At 42.6% G+C, this 16,252-nt stretch overlaps 1 protein-coding gene across 1 annotated transcript in view; it reads left to right on the forward strand.

The window, feature by feature from the left end:
* Nucleotides 1-9,266: 9,266 nt before the first annotated feature.
* kcnk3a (potassium channel, subfamily K, member 3a) overlaps nt 9,267-16,252 on the forward strand; it is a 53,001-nt gene continuing 46,015 nt past the window's right edge. The window contains exon 1 of the mRNA XM_046291210.1: nt 9,267-9,636. Within this exon, the coding sequence (XP_046147166.1) occupies nt 9,354-9,636 (283 nt within the window). The 5' untranslated portion in view covers nt 9,267-9,353. The remainder of the gene's footprint in view (nt 9,637-16,252) is intronic.

Raw genomic sequence — 16,252 nt, forward strand, 5'->3', positions numbered from 1 at the left:
TGTAGTACAAATAGCTCCGTTTTGTTCATCACGTTTGGGTAAGAAAACCCCCCGAAAATTAAGTCATTACAACGCAAACTTTTTTCCAAATTAACTCCATAATATCGACAGAAACATGGCAAACGTTGTTTAGAATCAATCCTCAAGGTGTTTTTCACATATCTATCGATGATAAATCATTTGTGGCACGCGCATGGAGCTGGAGATTACGCAATAATTTCGACGGAGGACATCGGGTGGACACCTGGTAAATGTAGTCTCTTATGGTCAATCTTTCAATGATATGCCTACAAATACGTCACAATGCTGCAGACACCTTGGGGAAACGATAGAAAGTGCAGGCTCATTCCTGGCGCATTCACAGCCATATAAGGAGACATTGGAACACAGCGCATTCAAAATCTGGACCATTTCCTGTATGAAATTTCATCTTGGTTTTGCCTGTAGCATTAGTTCTGGGGCACTCACAGATAATATCTTTGCAGTTTTGGAAACGTCAGAGTTCTTTCTTTCCAAAGCTGTCAATTACATGCATAGTCGAGCTTCTTTTCGTGACAAAATATCTTGTTTAAAACGGGAACGTTTTTTATCCCAAAATTAAAAGAGCGCCCCCTATCTCGAAGAAGTTAATCTAACTGAACTGTCCAATTTACAGTAGCTATTACAGTGAATAAACAGTTTTTAATTAAAAAAAATAGGCATATTTGGGCATTCTTCATACAACATTTTGAACAGAAATGCAATGGTTCATTGGATCAGTCTAAAATGTTGTACATACACTGCTGCCAACATGTACATTGCACCTGGGCTGGAATAATACATTATGGCCTTTCTCTTTAATTTCAAAGATGATGGTACAAAAAAAACAATCTTTTACCAGATATATTGTGTTATTCTCCTACATTCCTTTCACATTTCCAGTTTTTCCTTTCAAATGGTACCAAGAATATGCATATCCTTGCTTCAGGGCCTGAGCTACAGGCAGTTAGATTTGAGTATTTCAGGCGAAAATTGAATAAAAGGGGCAGATCCTAAGAGGTTTTAAGATATAATGTTGTTTGTGTATGTAGGGAAGACAACTGACTGCTTATATTCAACATTTGCAACATCAGAGCTTGCCATATTGGGTTAACTGAGCTTAGATGGCCCATCCCCCCTTCCACCTTTTTCACAACCATCCATTTAATAAATGGGAGACATTAGAGATGTGAAAAAACATTGTTGTGTTTTGTTCTACCTGGGTAGGGATATCTCAAAATCGAATCCCCTTTTTGAGGATTGGCCACTAGCCTATAAGGACTTCCTATCATCACCAATGAGAGATGAGCATATCAGATTGATGTTTCCTTTGTTGATGGACTCTGCTGCATTTCAATTGAACTGAAATTAATCGATTTTGGTGGGATTTTAGATTTAAATTACTGCTTAGGTTTTTTCTGTGTTTGTGCATATTTAGATGCTCACTGTCTACATACAGTACTGCTTGCTATACTGCGGAAAGGTCAAGGGGTGAAATTATATCCTGCATGGTACCCAATCCTGCTTTAATTTAGCACATCTTTTCACAAAACAATGGGTCCTTTTGTTGTTCTACTTTTGGAGTGCTTGAAAGATCCCCACAAGAGCTTGGCCTAAGTTACACTTTATCTTGGCCAAAATACAGCCCGTAAATGTCTTGTCCTGGTTTGCACGACAGCACTCTCACTAATGTGAAAGAATTTACTGCGATGTGGACATTTTCGTGGTTTAAATTTATCACAATCGTCAGGGCTACGTGGAAAAACCATTTTTAAGAGGCACCTTTTTGGAATTAAATGTCATTGATTCATTGATCGTATTGACCGTTTCAGAGCCTGTGGTCTTTGGACCACAATGGAAAGGGCTCAGTCTCGGTTCAATACACTGAGCTGAATATTGAAGATAAAGCTATTTTTAACATGCCCCACATGTGCAATAAAACACTGACTGCACCAGGAACTGCCACAATGTTACAAAGACCATAGAGAATCAGTGTTTAAGATATGTTCTAATATTCTCTTCCATTTTTATGAATTCAGGTTTATTCCTGTTGCATTCCCAACATGCTGTGCGTGCGTCATTCATGATTGTTCATGAAATGCCTTGAGACACTAGCTAGATTCTAGGTGATGACACAGCAGGGGAAAAAAAGTGTTTGTAAGCTATTATTCACTCCCAAAACTTATCGGTGCACACATCGAAATCGCCAACGTCACAGGACGAGATAAATACAGTGACATGGTGAAACAAAGGGGCAGGGGAGTGCACATCCTTATCGTAGCGGGAACAACATTAAATCAAAATGAGGACCAACAGGAAATAATAAAAGCTGATAGCCTTCAGTTTCTATCTGAGCCCTCAGTCAGCACTCCCTTGCAGACCTGGGTTCAAATTGCATTTGAAATCATTACAAATACTTTAGCTTAGCTTATTTGAGCTTGCCTGTTGCAATACAACTAATAAAAATGTATCTAAAAGTAAACCCTGCCCGTCAGGCACCACAGACAGGCTAAAGCAAACACATAAAGTCTATTTGAATGATTTCAAATGGCTCCCTTGGCAGTTGATTGAGCATCACACTCATCATCTATTGGTCCCCGGCTCCCTTTGACGTATCACAGACCAGATTCTAGGATATGACACTGTGGATCCTATTCGATTGAACATTGTAATTATTCATTTTTTCTCCAGCTCCCACTGACAAAGCCTATCAGAGAGCGAGAGATCCTAGGTTGTTATGACACAGTTTTTACTGGAATTTTGCAACCCTAGCCTGCCATGCTTATCTCTAACTGACCCTTCATAAGCATGACTGATGATCTTATTAACTTAGGAGCGGACTCTTAAATTGTTGGCTGATGCTTGTAAATGTACCTTTATTTGGCTTATAGACAATCTGCCAAGTACACATCTTCAACTTCCATTAATTACAAATGTAACAGAGTGGTCCAACCATTCACATATGACAATCCATGACCATCACTGTAAGTATAAAATAAAGTATGCATATCAAACAATGGCTAGTCATGTCTCTCACCCAGTGTACTGTATAGAGTTGCAAAGTGAGGCTCTTCTATGAAATGTCTTGTGGATGAAATAATAGTTGACTGACATTTAGGCAGGTGTGAAATAGCCTTGAGCAAAAGCCAAGGCGAGCAGCAGGCATAAGAGATAAGAAATTACAGATTGCTTGTCAACAGGGACATGCCAGTACTGTTAGCCTAGCTTTTTGTGTCTGTAGCTCTGCATGTTATGGAAGCTCATTCCTGCCACCAAAAAAAGGACCATGTCAAATCAAATCAACTCAAAATTGTATTTGTCATAATAGCTGAATACAACAGTGAAATGCTTACTTATGAGCCACTAACCAACAATGCAGTTGAAAAAATATGGAAAATAATAAAAAATAAAAGTAACCAGTAATTAAAGAGCAGCAGTAAAATAACAATAGCGAGACTATAGTGTATACAGGGGGGTATCGGCATAGAGTCAATGTGTGGGAACACCGGTTATTTGAGGTAATATGTACATTTAGGTAGAGTTGTTATAGTGACTACGCATAGATGGTAACAACAGGGAGTGGCAGCGGTGTAAAACAGTGGGGGGGGGGGAATGGAAATAGTCTGGGTAGCCATTTGATTGAATGTTCAGGAGTCTTATGGCTTGGGGTAGAAACTGTTTAGAAGCCTCTTGGACTTAGACGTGGCACTCCGGTACTGCTTACTGTGCTGTAGCAGAGGGAACAGCCTATGACTAGGGTGGCTGGAGTCTTATACAATTTTTAGGGCCTTCCTCTGACACTGCCTGGTATAAAGGTCCTGGATGGCAGGAAGCTTGGCCCCAGTCATGTACTGGGCCATTCGCACTACCCTCTGTAGTGCCTTGTGGTCGGAGGCCGTGCAGTTGCCATACCAGGCAGTGATGCAAACCGTCAGAATGCTCTCGATGGTGAAGCTGTAGATCCTTTTGAGGATCTGAGGACCCATGCCAAATCTTTTCAGTCTCCTGAGGGTAATAGGTTTTGTCGTGCCCTCTTCACGAACATCTTGGTGTGCTGGGACATGTTAGTTTGTTGGTGATGTGGACACCAAGGAACTTGAAGCTATCAACCTGCTCCACTGCAGCCCCGTTGATGAGAATGGGGGAGTGCCCAGTCCTCTTTTTCCTGTAGTCCACAATCAACTCATTTGTCTTGATCACATTGAGGGAGAGGTTGTTGTCCTTGCACCACATGGCCAGGTCTCTGACCTCCTCCCTATAGGTTGTCTTGTCGTTGTCAGTGATCAGGCCTACCACTGTTGTGTCATCAGCAAACCTAATGATGGTGTTGGAGTCGTGCCTGGCTGTGCAGTCATGAGTGAACAGGGAGCACAGCATGGGACTGAGCACGCACCAATGAGGGGCCCCTGTGTTGAGGATCAGCGTTGCGGATGTGTTGTTACCTACCCTTTCCACGTGGGGGCAGCTCGTCAGAAAGTCTAGGATCCAGTTGCAGAGGAAGATATTTAGTCCCAGGGTCCTTAGCTTATTGATGAGCTTTGAGGGCACTATAGTGTTGAACGCTGAGCTGTCAATGAATAGCATTCTCACATAGATGTTCCTTTTGTCCAGGTGGGAAAGGGCAGTGTGGAGTGCATTGTCTCTGGATCTGTTGGGGCGGTATGCAAACTGGAGTGGGTCTAGGGTTTCTGGGATAATGGTGTTGATGTGAGCCATGACCAGCCTTTCAAAGCACTTCATGGCTACAGATGTGAGTGCTATAGGTCAGTAGTCATTTAGGCAGGTTACCTTAGTGTTCATGGGCTCAGGCACTATGTTGGTCTGCTTAAAACATGTTGGTATTACAGACTCGGACAGGGATAGTTTGAAAATCTCAGTGAAGACACTTGCCAGTTGGTAAGCGCATGCTCAGAGTACATGTCCTGGTAATCCGTCTGGCCCCGTGGCCTTTTGAATGTTGACCTGTTTAAAGGTCTTACTCACATCGGCTGTGGAGAGCGTGATCACACAGTGTTCCGGAACAGCTGGTGCTCTCATGCATGTTTCAGTGTTATTTGCCTCGAAGAAAGCATAGAAGTAGTTTAGCTCGTCTGGTAGGCTCATGTCACTGGGCCGCTCTCGGCTGTGCTTCCCTTTGTAGTCTGTAATAGTTTGCAGGCCCTGCCACATCCGACGAGCGTCAAAGCCGATGTAGTACGATTCAATCTTAGTCCTGTGTTGCCGCTTTGTCTGTTTGATGGTTCGTCGGAGGGCATAGTGGGATTTCTTATAAGCGTCCGGGTTAGAGTCCCGCTCCTTGAAAGCGGTAGCTCTAGCCTTTAGCTCAGTGTGGATGTTGCCTGTAATCCATGGCTTCTAGTTGGGGTATGTACATACAGTCGTCGGTGCACTCATTGCTGAGGCCAATGACTGATGTGATGTAGTCCTCAGTGTCATCGGAGGAATCCCGGAAACATATTCCAGTCTTTGCTAGCAAAACAGTCTTGTAGCTTAGCATCTGCTTCATCTGACCACTTTTTTTTATTGATCTTGTCACTGGTGCTTTCTGCTTTAAGAGTATAGAATTATAGTCAGACTTGCCAAATGGAGGGTGAGGGAGAGCTTTGTATGCGTCTCGGTGTGTGGAGTAAAGGTGGTCCAGAGTTTTTTTCCCTCTGGTTGCACATTTAACATGCTAATAGAAATTTGGTAAAACAGATTTAAGTTTCCCTGCATTAAAGTCCCCGACTACTAGGAGCGCCGCTTCTGGGTGAGCGTTTTCTTGTCTGCTTATGGCAGAAAACATCTCATTCAATGCTGTCATAGTGCCAGCCTCAGTCTGTGGTGGGATGTAAACAGCTTCGAAAATACAGTTGAAAACTCTCTAGGTAAGTAGAGTGGTGGTAGATAGTGTGGTCTACAGCTTATCATGAGATACTCTACCTCAGGCGAGCAATAGCTCGAGACTTCCTTCGATATCGTGCACCAGCTGTTATTTACAAAAATGCATAGTCCGCCGCCCCTTGTCTTACCAGACACCGCTGTTCTATCCTGCCGGTACAGCGTATAACCAGCCAGCTGTATGTTGAAAGTGTTGTCGTTCAGCCACGACTCTATGAAGCATAAGATATTACAGTTTTGAATGTCCTGTTGGTAGTTTAATCTTCCGCGTAGGTCATCTATTTTATTCTCCAAAGATTGCATGTTTGCTAGCAGAATGGAAGGAAGTGGAGGTTTATTCGATCACCTACAAATATTCAGAAGGCAGCCCGCCTTCTGGCCCCTTTTATCTCTGCCTCCTCTTCACGCAAATCACGGGGATCTGCACCTGTTCCCGAGAAAGCGGTATATCATTCGAGTCGGGTTCATCAGACTTGTTAAAGGAAAAAAAAGATTCTGCCAGTCCATGGTGAGTAATCGCAGTCCTGATGTCCAGAAGTTATTTTCATTCATAAGAGATGGCAGCGGCAAGATTTTGTGCAAAATAAGTTTAAAAAACAAGTTATCAACAACGCAATTTTTTTTTTTTAAACACAATCGTTTGGGGTCACGTAAAAGGTCAGCCTTCCTCTCCGGTGCCATTGTTACCTGTCAATACTATCTCGACATTTCGAGATACGTAAGGCCAAACATTTCAAGACACTTTCTCAAAATTTGTAGATGGTAGATCATACAGGATGTGTTGTTTTCATTTGAAGCATTGTGTGGGGATTTACATCTGTCCATGTTGCAGAGATCCTCACAGCAAGGCCAAAGGCAAAACATGTGGCGAGCTGACATTTGCCCCAGCACTCTTGATTTGGTTTAATAAAATATTGACAGAAAAGAAGAGGTTGTTAAGACTGATTTGCCTCATGATTTGACAACTTGTGCACAATGAATATGTGCTTCTGTCTTATCAACTGAAACATACTGATAACAACCATAGCTAACAACCACAGCACAAATTTGGTACACAGTGCAATCTGAAAGTATTTAGACCCCTTGACTTATTCCATATTTTGTTACGTTACAGATTTATTCTAAAATTGATTAAATAAATGTTTTTCCTCAATCTACACACAATACCCCACAGTGACAAAACAAAAACAGGTTTTTAGACATTTTGCAAATGTATTAAAAATTAAAAACCAAAATACCTTATATACATAAGTATTCAGACCCTTTGCTGTGAGACTCAAAATTGAGCTCAGGTGGATCCTGTTTCCATTGATCATCTTTGATTAGAGTCCACCTGTGGTATATTTTATTGATTGGAAATTATTTGGAAAGGCACACACCTGTCTATATAAGGTCCCACAGTTGACAGTGCATGTCAGAGCAAAAACCAAGCCATGAGGTCGAAGGAATTGTCCGTAGAGCTCTGAAACAGGATTGTGTCGAGGCACAGATCTGGGGAAGGGTACCAAAAAATGTCTGAAGCATTGAAGGTCCCCAAGTTTGGAACCACCAAGACTCTTCCTAGAGCTGGCCACCTGGGCAAACTGAGCTATCGTGGGAGAAGGGCCTTGGTCAGGGAGGTGACCAAGAACCCGATGGTCACTCTGACAGAGCTCTAGAGTTCCTCTGTGGAGATGAAAGAACCTTCCAGAAGGACAACCATCTCTACAGCACCACCAAGGCCTTTATGACTGAATGACCAGACTGAAGCCACTCCTCAGTAAAAAGAACATGAGAGCCCACTTGGAGTTTGCCAAAAGGCACCTAAAGGCTTCTCAGACCATGAGACACAAGATTCTCTGGTCTGATGAAACCAATATTGAACTCTTTGGCCTGAATGCCAAGTGTCACATCTGGAGGAATCCTGGCACCATCCCTACAGTGAAGCATGGGGGTGGCAACATCATGCTGTGGGGATGTTTTTCAGTGGCAGGGACTGGGAGACTAGTCAGGATCGAGGGAAAGATGAACTGTGCAAAGTACAGAGAGGTCCTTGATGAAAACCTGCTCCAGAGTATTCAGGACCTCAGACTGGGTCGAAGGTTCAACTTCCAACAGGACAACGAACCTAAGCACACAGCCAATACAACACAGGAGTGGCTTCGAGACAAGTATCTGAATGTCCTTAAGTGGCCCAGCCAGAGCCCGGACTTAAACCCAATCAAACATCTCTGTGCAGCGACGCTCCACATCCAACCTGACAGAGCTTGAGAGGATCTGCAGAGACGAATGGGAGAAACTCCCCAAGTCAGGTGTGCCAAGCTTGTAGTGTCATACCCAAGAAGATTTGAGGCTGTAATCTCTGCCAAAGGTGCTTCAACAAAATACTGAGTAAAGGGTCTGAATACCTTTTTTTTAATAGAAATTTGCAAACACTTCTAAAAAAAACATTTTTGCTTTGTCATTATGAGGTATTACATGGCTGTAGCTTAACAAAATGTAGAAAAAGTCAAGGGATCTGAATACTTCCCGAATGATGTCATTCCCTACAACTAGGGTCCAGAATTGTACCTTGTTAAGTTAGCCTACCAGATCAGGAATAACTCTGCTCCCAGGAAAACAAATCCCCCCCCCCACCACTCTCGGATGCCACCTCTGTAATCACCACACAATGGAACAAATTAAGAAAGTAAGGTGTAATATCTTGTCATTTCCAGTCAGTATTATTACATTTTGATATAGGATCTCGCAATTTTGACTTATCTCGAATTCTTTTTATATCTTGCAATTTGGACTTACCTATCTCGAAATGTTGAGATAGGTATGGCAAGTCAAAATTGTGAGATACTATCTCAACATTTCGAGATAGGTATGGCAAGTCAAAATTGTGAGATACTATCTCGAAATGTTTTGATAAGTAAGTAAAACTTTTGAGCTACTGTCTACAAATGTAGAGATACATAAGTCAACATTTTGAGTATAAATATTTGGGGTGGCGGGAATTGGCTTAAGTAGCATGTAACTAGCTGTCTGTTCTGCATTAATTTGTTGCATGTGAGAGGGTTGCCTTATTGCTTAGCCTAAATTATAAAACGAATAATTGTGACACATATGTTTTTCCTTATAATGCATTTTCCAACAGCAGCACTATTTTAGCTAATGGTGATATTACCGTAAACTTGCCGTCTACAGTAGCCTCCCTCCCACTCTCTTCTGCATACAGACATACTGTACATACATACGCACAGACCTGAGAACGCATTCAGGCGAGCACGCGGTGGGAGGGCGGTTGGAAGGGGTGGTGCTGAAACGAACAGCTCCGAGAGACAATGTGCGCTTTGGCAAATAAAGTCATCAGAGAGCTTTCTGCGCGCCACTGTCCCTGTTGATAGAGCCAGCCTCGCAATGAACCAGCCGAGCTCCCCATCCTCAAGATTCGCTTTCACAATTTTGGAGTCCGTCTACTCACCCTGACCATGAAGAGACAAAACGTGAGGACCCTTGCGCTCATCATTTGCACGTTCATCTACCTGTTAGTCGGTGCGGCTGTCTTCGATGCCTTGGAATCTAAGAAGGAGACGACTCAGAAGAAGAAAGTGTACGACAGAAAACAAGAGCTTAGGAACAAATACAATCTCACTAAACTCAACTTCGATGAACTCGAGGAAGTGGTGTTGCAGCTGAAGCCTCATAAAGCCGGGTTACAGTGGAAATTCGCTGGATCATTTTACTTCGCAATCACTGTGATCACGACCATAGGTAAGATTTATTAAACAGTGAGGCAAATCTTACCTGAATATGTTGCACTTGATTGTGCTTCATAAATCAAAGCAAAAACCTAGGTAGGCTATGCATAGGCTACGCTCCATCGCCTTGCAAGTTCGGTAAGTTATTCAAACTATTGCCTTTACGACCTTGTTGAAGATGACATCATGTTTCATGCTATTTTTAGTTGACAATCAATATGATTTGCTTCAGTCTATTAGAACACATTATTATTATTATTATTATCAGAGGCATGTCTGAAGCAAACAGAGAAATACATTTAAAATGCATTTACAGTATATTTCTAAATGGTTGCATGAGAGTTCGCAGCAAGTTTGGGACTCGTTAAGATAAACTTTATTATTATCTGTGTAATAGTGAGATATCATCGCAAACGTGGTGTTTAATCGTGTTATGACATTGCTGCTTTTTGGATGGACTTCACAAAACATAACACTAACACTAAAGCTTTGAAGTATGTCTTACAAAGCAATCCGTCACAACCCTAGAACAAATATGATCGTTAACAGGTTGAGGTCCTAATCCTCTCAAGAGCCGTTGGACTAATAATGGCTCAGCCTAACCAAAAGGTGGTCTTCTAAAAGTCTCTACGTATAATATTTTGTATGTTCATCAAAATCATCTCATCATAATATTTAAATTTGAAAGTGCTAGTAAAAACCAGGCCCGGTGTATTATAAGCTCAGTAGACAGACTAATGTCAACTGCCCCCCTTTGGATATTACCCCTAATGACATAAGGATAGGAACATTTTTGAAATAGAAGAGAATAGTCTGGTCTCCTTTTTCACAAGATCAAGAATAAAAAGGAGTCAATCTTTGGAAAATGACTGGACATGTGTAACCATTAGGGGTCTTGCTACAGTATTTGTTTTCTGCGGGTGATTTGTTTTTACTGCCTAAAGACAAATGTAGCCTACATGATTAGGAAAATACACTCACCCTCATCCCCCACTCACACTCATCCCTCACTCACCCTCGTCCTTCACTCTCCCTCGTCCTTCACTCTCCCTCATCCCTCACTCATCCCTCACACCCACATTTCCCACTATCATCTGTTATCCATCAACCTCACTAACTCACTCACATTCTCTCAAATAAACACACAAGCTCACCCCTATCATCACCCTTTGCTACCCTTATACCTCACCCTCACTTTTATTCCCCGCCTCACTCTCAAACCCCCCCTCCCTACCATCACCCTCACCCCCAGCCTGTCCCATGTCCTCACTTCCACCTCAGCCTTCGCTCTGTATGGAGCTACTTGGGCCAGTTGTAGCTGGTGACCCAGGGTGGTGGTGGTAACCCTACCACATGTAGAGGACTAATTGGATGCAAACCCGATCCGGGGGGCTAAAACGTCATGCTGTAATTGTGAGCCCACCGGGCTGGCAATGACACAGTGTTTGGCTTTTCACTCCGCCATTAAATATTGATGGCAACACCAGAGCTGTAGTGTTTAGCTGGCCTCTCATCCACTCTACTATATTGTGTATTGTATACTGTAGTCACACAATGACACACAGTCATGACCCCTCTCACTGACACAATGACACATAGTCATCATGACCCCTCTCACTGACACAATGACACGCAGTCATCATGACCCCTCTCACTAACACAATGACACGCAGTCATCATGACCCCTCTCACTAACACAATGAGACGCAGTCATCATGACCCCTCTCACTAACACAATGACACACTGTCATGACCCCTCTCACTCACACAGTAACACAGTCATGACCCCTCACACTCACACAATAACACAGTCATGACCCCTCACACTCACACAATAACACAGTCATGACCCCTCACACTCACACAATAACACAGTCATGACCCCTCACACTCACACAATAACACAGTCATGACTCCACACACTCACACAATAACACAGTCATGACCCCTCACACTCACACAATAACATTACATTACATTTAAGTCATTTAGCAGACGCTCTTATCCAGAGCGACTTACAAATTGGTGCATTCACCTTATGACATCCAGTGGGACAGTCACTTAACAATAGTGCATCTAAAACTTAGGGGGGGTGGGGTGAGAGGGATTACTTAACCTATCCTAGGTATTCCTTAAAGAGGTGGGGTTTCAGGTGTCTCCGGAAGGTGGTGATTGACTCCGCTGTCCTGGCGTCGTGAGGGAGTTTGTTCCACCATTGGGGGGCCAGGGCAGCGAACAGTTTTGACTGGGCTGAGCGGGAGCTGTACTTCCTCAGTGGTAGGGAGGCGAGCAGGCCAGAGGTGGATGAACGCAGTGCCCTTGTTTGGGTGTAGGGCCTGATCAGAGCCTGGAGGTACTGAGGTGCCGTTCCCCTCACAGCTCAGTCATGACCCCTCACACTCACACAATAACACAGTCATGACCCTTCACACTCACACAATAACACAGTCATGACTCCACACACTCACACAATAACACAGTCATGACTCCACACACTCACACAATAACACAGTCATGACCCCTCACACTCACACAATAACACAGTCATGACCCCTCTCACTCACACAATAACACAGTCATGACCCCACTCACTCACACAATAACGCAGTCATGAACCCTCACATTCACACAATAACGCAGTCATGACCCCACAAACAATAACACAGTCATGACCTCTCTCACTCACACAATAACGCAGTCATGATCCCACACACAATGACGCAGTCATGACCCCACACACAATAACGCAGTCATGACCCCGCACACAATAACGCAGTCATGACCCCGCACACAATAACGCAGTCATGACCCCACACACAATAACACAGTCATGACCCCACTCACTCACACAATAACGCAGTCATGAACCCTCACATTCACACAATAACGCAGTCATGACCCCACAAACAATAACACAGTCATGACCTCTCTCACTCACACAATAACGCAGTCATGACCCCACAAACAATAACACAGCCATGACCCCTCACACTCACATAATAACGCAGTCATGATCCCACACACAATAACGCAGTCATGACCCCACACATAATAACGCAGTCATGATCCCACACACAATAACGCAGTCATGACCCCACACACAATAACGCAGTCATGACCCCGCACACAATAATGCAGTCATGACCCCACACACAATAACATAGTCATGACCCCACAAACAATAACACAGTCATGACCTCTCTCACTCACACAATAACGCAGTCATGACCCCACAAACAATAACACAGCCATGACCCTGTGTGTAGTCACACCGAACCATATCACAGAAGACGTAGACACACAGCTACAACTTTAGTGAAACCCCATAACCTGGACACAAAGCCCCAAGGCACATTTGTTAGTGTTTAGGAAACGGAGGAGAAGAGCATCCAGCATGGTGGTGAAAACCTGTGCATTACACACTCTGCTCTTCTATTGTACATGCAATGATGTGAAATGATATCAGAGGGATATAAATCTAAACCTAACCTATTGTATGAAGTCATTTCTTTGTTAATTTCTTTGCAAATGGATGTAGCAGTTTCAGCATTACTGATTCCAATTGTAATATTTATTTTGTTGGTAAAGCCACAGTCTCTTTATATGGACTTATTGCGGTCAGGACCAAGCAAAAATAAATAAATGAAGATATAATATAATAAAAGTATATTTTTTATCTTTATTATTTTTATGCACTGATGAAAGAAACATCACATGATGCAAAATGTCTCACATTTCACAACTTTAATTAGTTAGTATATGTATGAGCAGTGTTGATATATATGCTGAACAAAAATATAAACGCAACATGTAAAGTGTTGGTCCCATGTTTCATCAGGTGAAATATAGATCCCAGACATTTTCCATATGCACAAAAAGTTGATGTCAAATGTTTTGCTAAAATGTGTTTACATCCCTCTTAGTGAACATTTCTCCTTTACCAATATAATCCATCCACCTGACAGGTGTGGCATATCAAGAAGCTGATTAAAGAGCATGATCATTACACAGGTGCACCTTGTGCTGGGTACAATAAAAAGCCACTCTAAAATGTGGAGTTTTGTCATACAACACAATGCCACAGATGCCTCAAGTTTTGAGAGAGCATCCAATTGGCATGCTGACTGCAGGAATGTCCACCAGCGCTGTCATCTCTACCTTAAGCCGCATCCAATGTTGTTTTAGAGAATTTACCAGTACACTACTGTTCAAAAGTTTGGGTCCCTTAGAAATGTCCTTGTTTTTCAAAGAACATCCATTTTTTGGTCCATTAAAATAAAATAACATTAAATTGATCAGAAATACAGTGTAGACATTGTTAATGTTGTAAAGGACTATTGTAGCTGTAAACGACTGATTTTTAATGGAATCTACATAGGCGTACAGAGGCACATTATCAGCAACCATCACTCTTGTGTTCCAATGGAACGTTGTGTTAGCTAATCCAAGTTTATCATTTAAAAAGGCTAATTGTTCATTAGAAAACCATTTTGAATTTATGTTAGTACAGCTGAAAACTGTTGTCATGATTAAAGAAGCAATCAAACTGGCCTTCTTTAGACTAGTTGTGTATCTGGAGCATCAGCATTTGTGGGTTCGATTACAGGCTCACAATGACTAGAAACAAAGGACTTTCTTCTGAAATCGTCAGCCTATTCTTGTTCTAAGAAATGAAGGCTATTCCATGCGAGAAATTTCCAAGAAATGTAAGATCTCGTACAACGCTGTGTGCTACTCCCGTCACAGAACAGCGCAAACTGGCTCTTACCAGAATAGAAAGAGGAGTGGGTGGACCCGGTGTAGAACTGAGCAAGAGGACAAGTACACAAAAATGAGCTTTTCTTTAAAAAATAAGGATATTTCTCAGTGACCGCAAACTTTTGAACAGTAGTGTACATCCAACCGGCCTCACAACCGCAGACCACCTTTAACCATGCCAGTCCGGGACCTCCACATCCGGCTTCTTCATCTGCAGGATCGTCTGAGACGAGCCACCCGGGCAGCTGATAAAACTGTGGGTTTGCGCAATTGAAGAATTTCACAAACTGTCAGAAACGTCTCAGGGAAGCTCATCTGCGTGCTCGTCGTTCTCACCAGAGTCTTGACCTGACTGCAGTTCGGCATTCTAACCGACTTCAATGGGCAAATTTTCACCTTCGATAATCCACTGGCACACTGGAGAATCATGGTTTCAACTGTACCGGGCAGATGGCAGACAGCGTTGTATAGCGGTGTGTGGGTGAGCGGTTTGCTAATGTCAGTGTTGTGAACAGAGTGTCCCATGGTGGCGGTGGGGTTATCGTATGGGCAGGCAAAACCTACAGATAACGAACACAATTGCATTTTATCAATGGCCATTTAAATGCACAGTGATACCGTGAAGAGATCCTTAGGCCCATTCATGCCGTTCATCCACCGCCATCACCTCATGTTTTAGCATGTCACAAGAATCTGTACGCAATTCCTGGAAGCTGAAAATGTCCCAGTTCTTCCATGGCCTGTATATTCACCAGACATGTCACCTTTTGAGCATGTTTGGGAAGCTATGGATTGATGTGTATGACAGCGTGTTTCAGTTCTAGCCAATATCTAGCAACTTCGCAGAGCCATTGAAGAGGACTGGGAAAACATTCCATATACCACAATCAACAGCCTGATTAACTCTATGCGAGGGAGATATGTTGCAGTCCATGAGGCAAATGGTGGTCACACCAGATACCTTTTTATCTGAGAACAATTGATGCAAGTCTGTATTCCCAATCATGTGGAATCCATAGATTAAGGCCTGATGAATTTATTTCAATTGACTGATTTCCTTATATGAACTGTAACTCAGTAAATCTTTGGAATTGTTGCACGGACTCTACAAGGTGTTTGAAAGCGTTCCATAGGGATGCTGGCCCATGTTGACTCACACATCTATTTAGGTGAGGTGCTGGCTAGCGGAGTAGAACACTTGAAAAATTAAAGGAGAGCCGCACACTCTAGGAGCTCAGATGCAATAATTGAATAACCTAATATCCAACGTTTCGACAGACAAGCTGTCTTCATCAGGGTATAATAGCAAACACTGCGGGGTGACTAGTTTATATAGTGTCAAAGGACACACACAGGTGTCTGTAATCATGGCCGGGTGTGGCCTGATATTATTGGTTATTTCTCAGATATAAAAATAACATGTTAGATGCCGATATAACGTAGGGACGAAATAGAGTGGTTTGCTTCTAAAAAGTGGGCCGCAACTGGAGAAGTTGAGTTTTTGCACCTAATGGTGCTACGATGCTCCTAGATTTGTACTTTCAATTCACACTTTGTTTTACCCACATAATTTTTACCACAAGGACAAGTTATAAGATAAATAACTGCCTTAGCGGAGCATGTGATAACACCTTTAATTAGGATCTGTTTCCCTGTTTGGGGATGTTTGAAGGATCTACATTTGAAGTCGGAAGTTTACATACACTTAGGTTGGAGTCATTAAAACTCGTTTTTCAAACACTCCAATCATTTCTTGTCAACAAGCTATAGTTCTGGAAAGTCGGTTAGGACATCTACTATGTGCATGACACAAGTCATTTTTCCAACAATTGTTTACAGACAGATTATTTCACTTATAATTTACTATATCA

Source organism: Oncorhynchus gorbuscha, linkage group LG12 (assembly GCF_021184085.1).
Source record: "Oncorhynchus gorbuscha isolate QuinsamMale2020 ecotype Even-year linkage group LG12, OgorEven_v1.0, whole genome shotgun sequence".
NCBI classification, from domain to species: domain Eukaryota; kingdom Metazoa; phylum Chordata; class Actinopteri; order Salmoniformes; family Salmonidae; genus Oncorhynchus; species Oncorhynchus gorbuscha.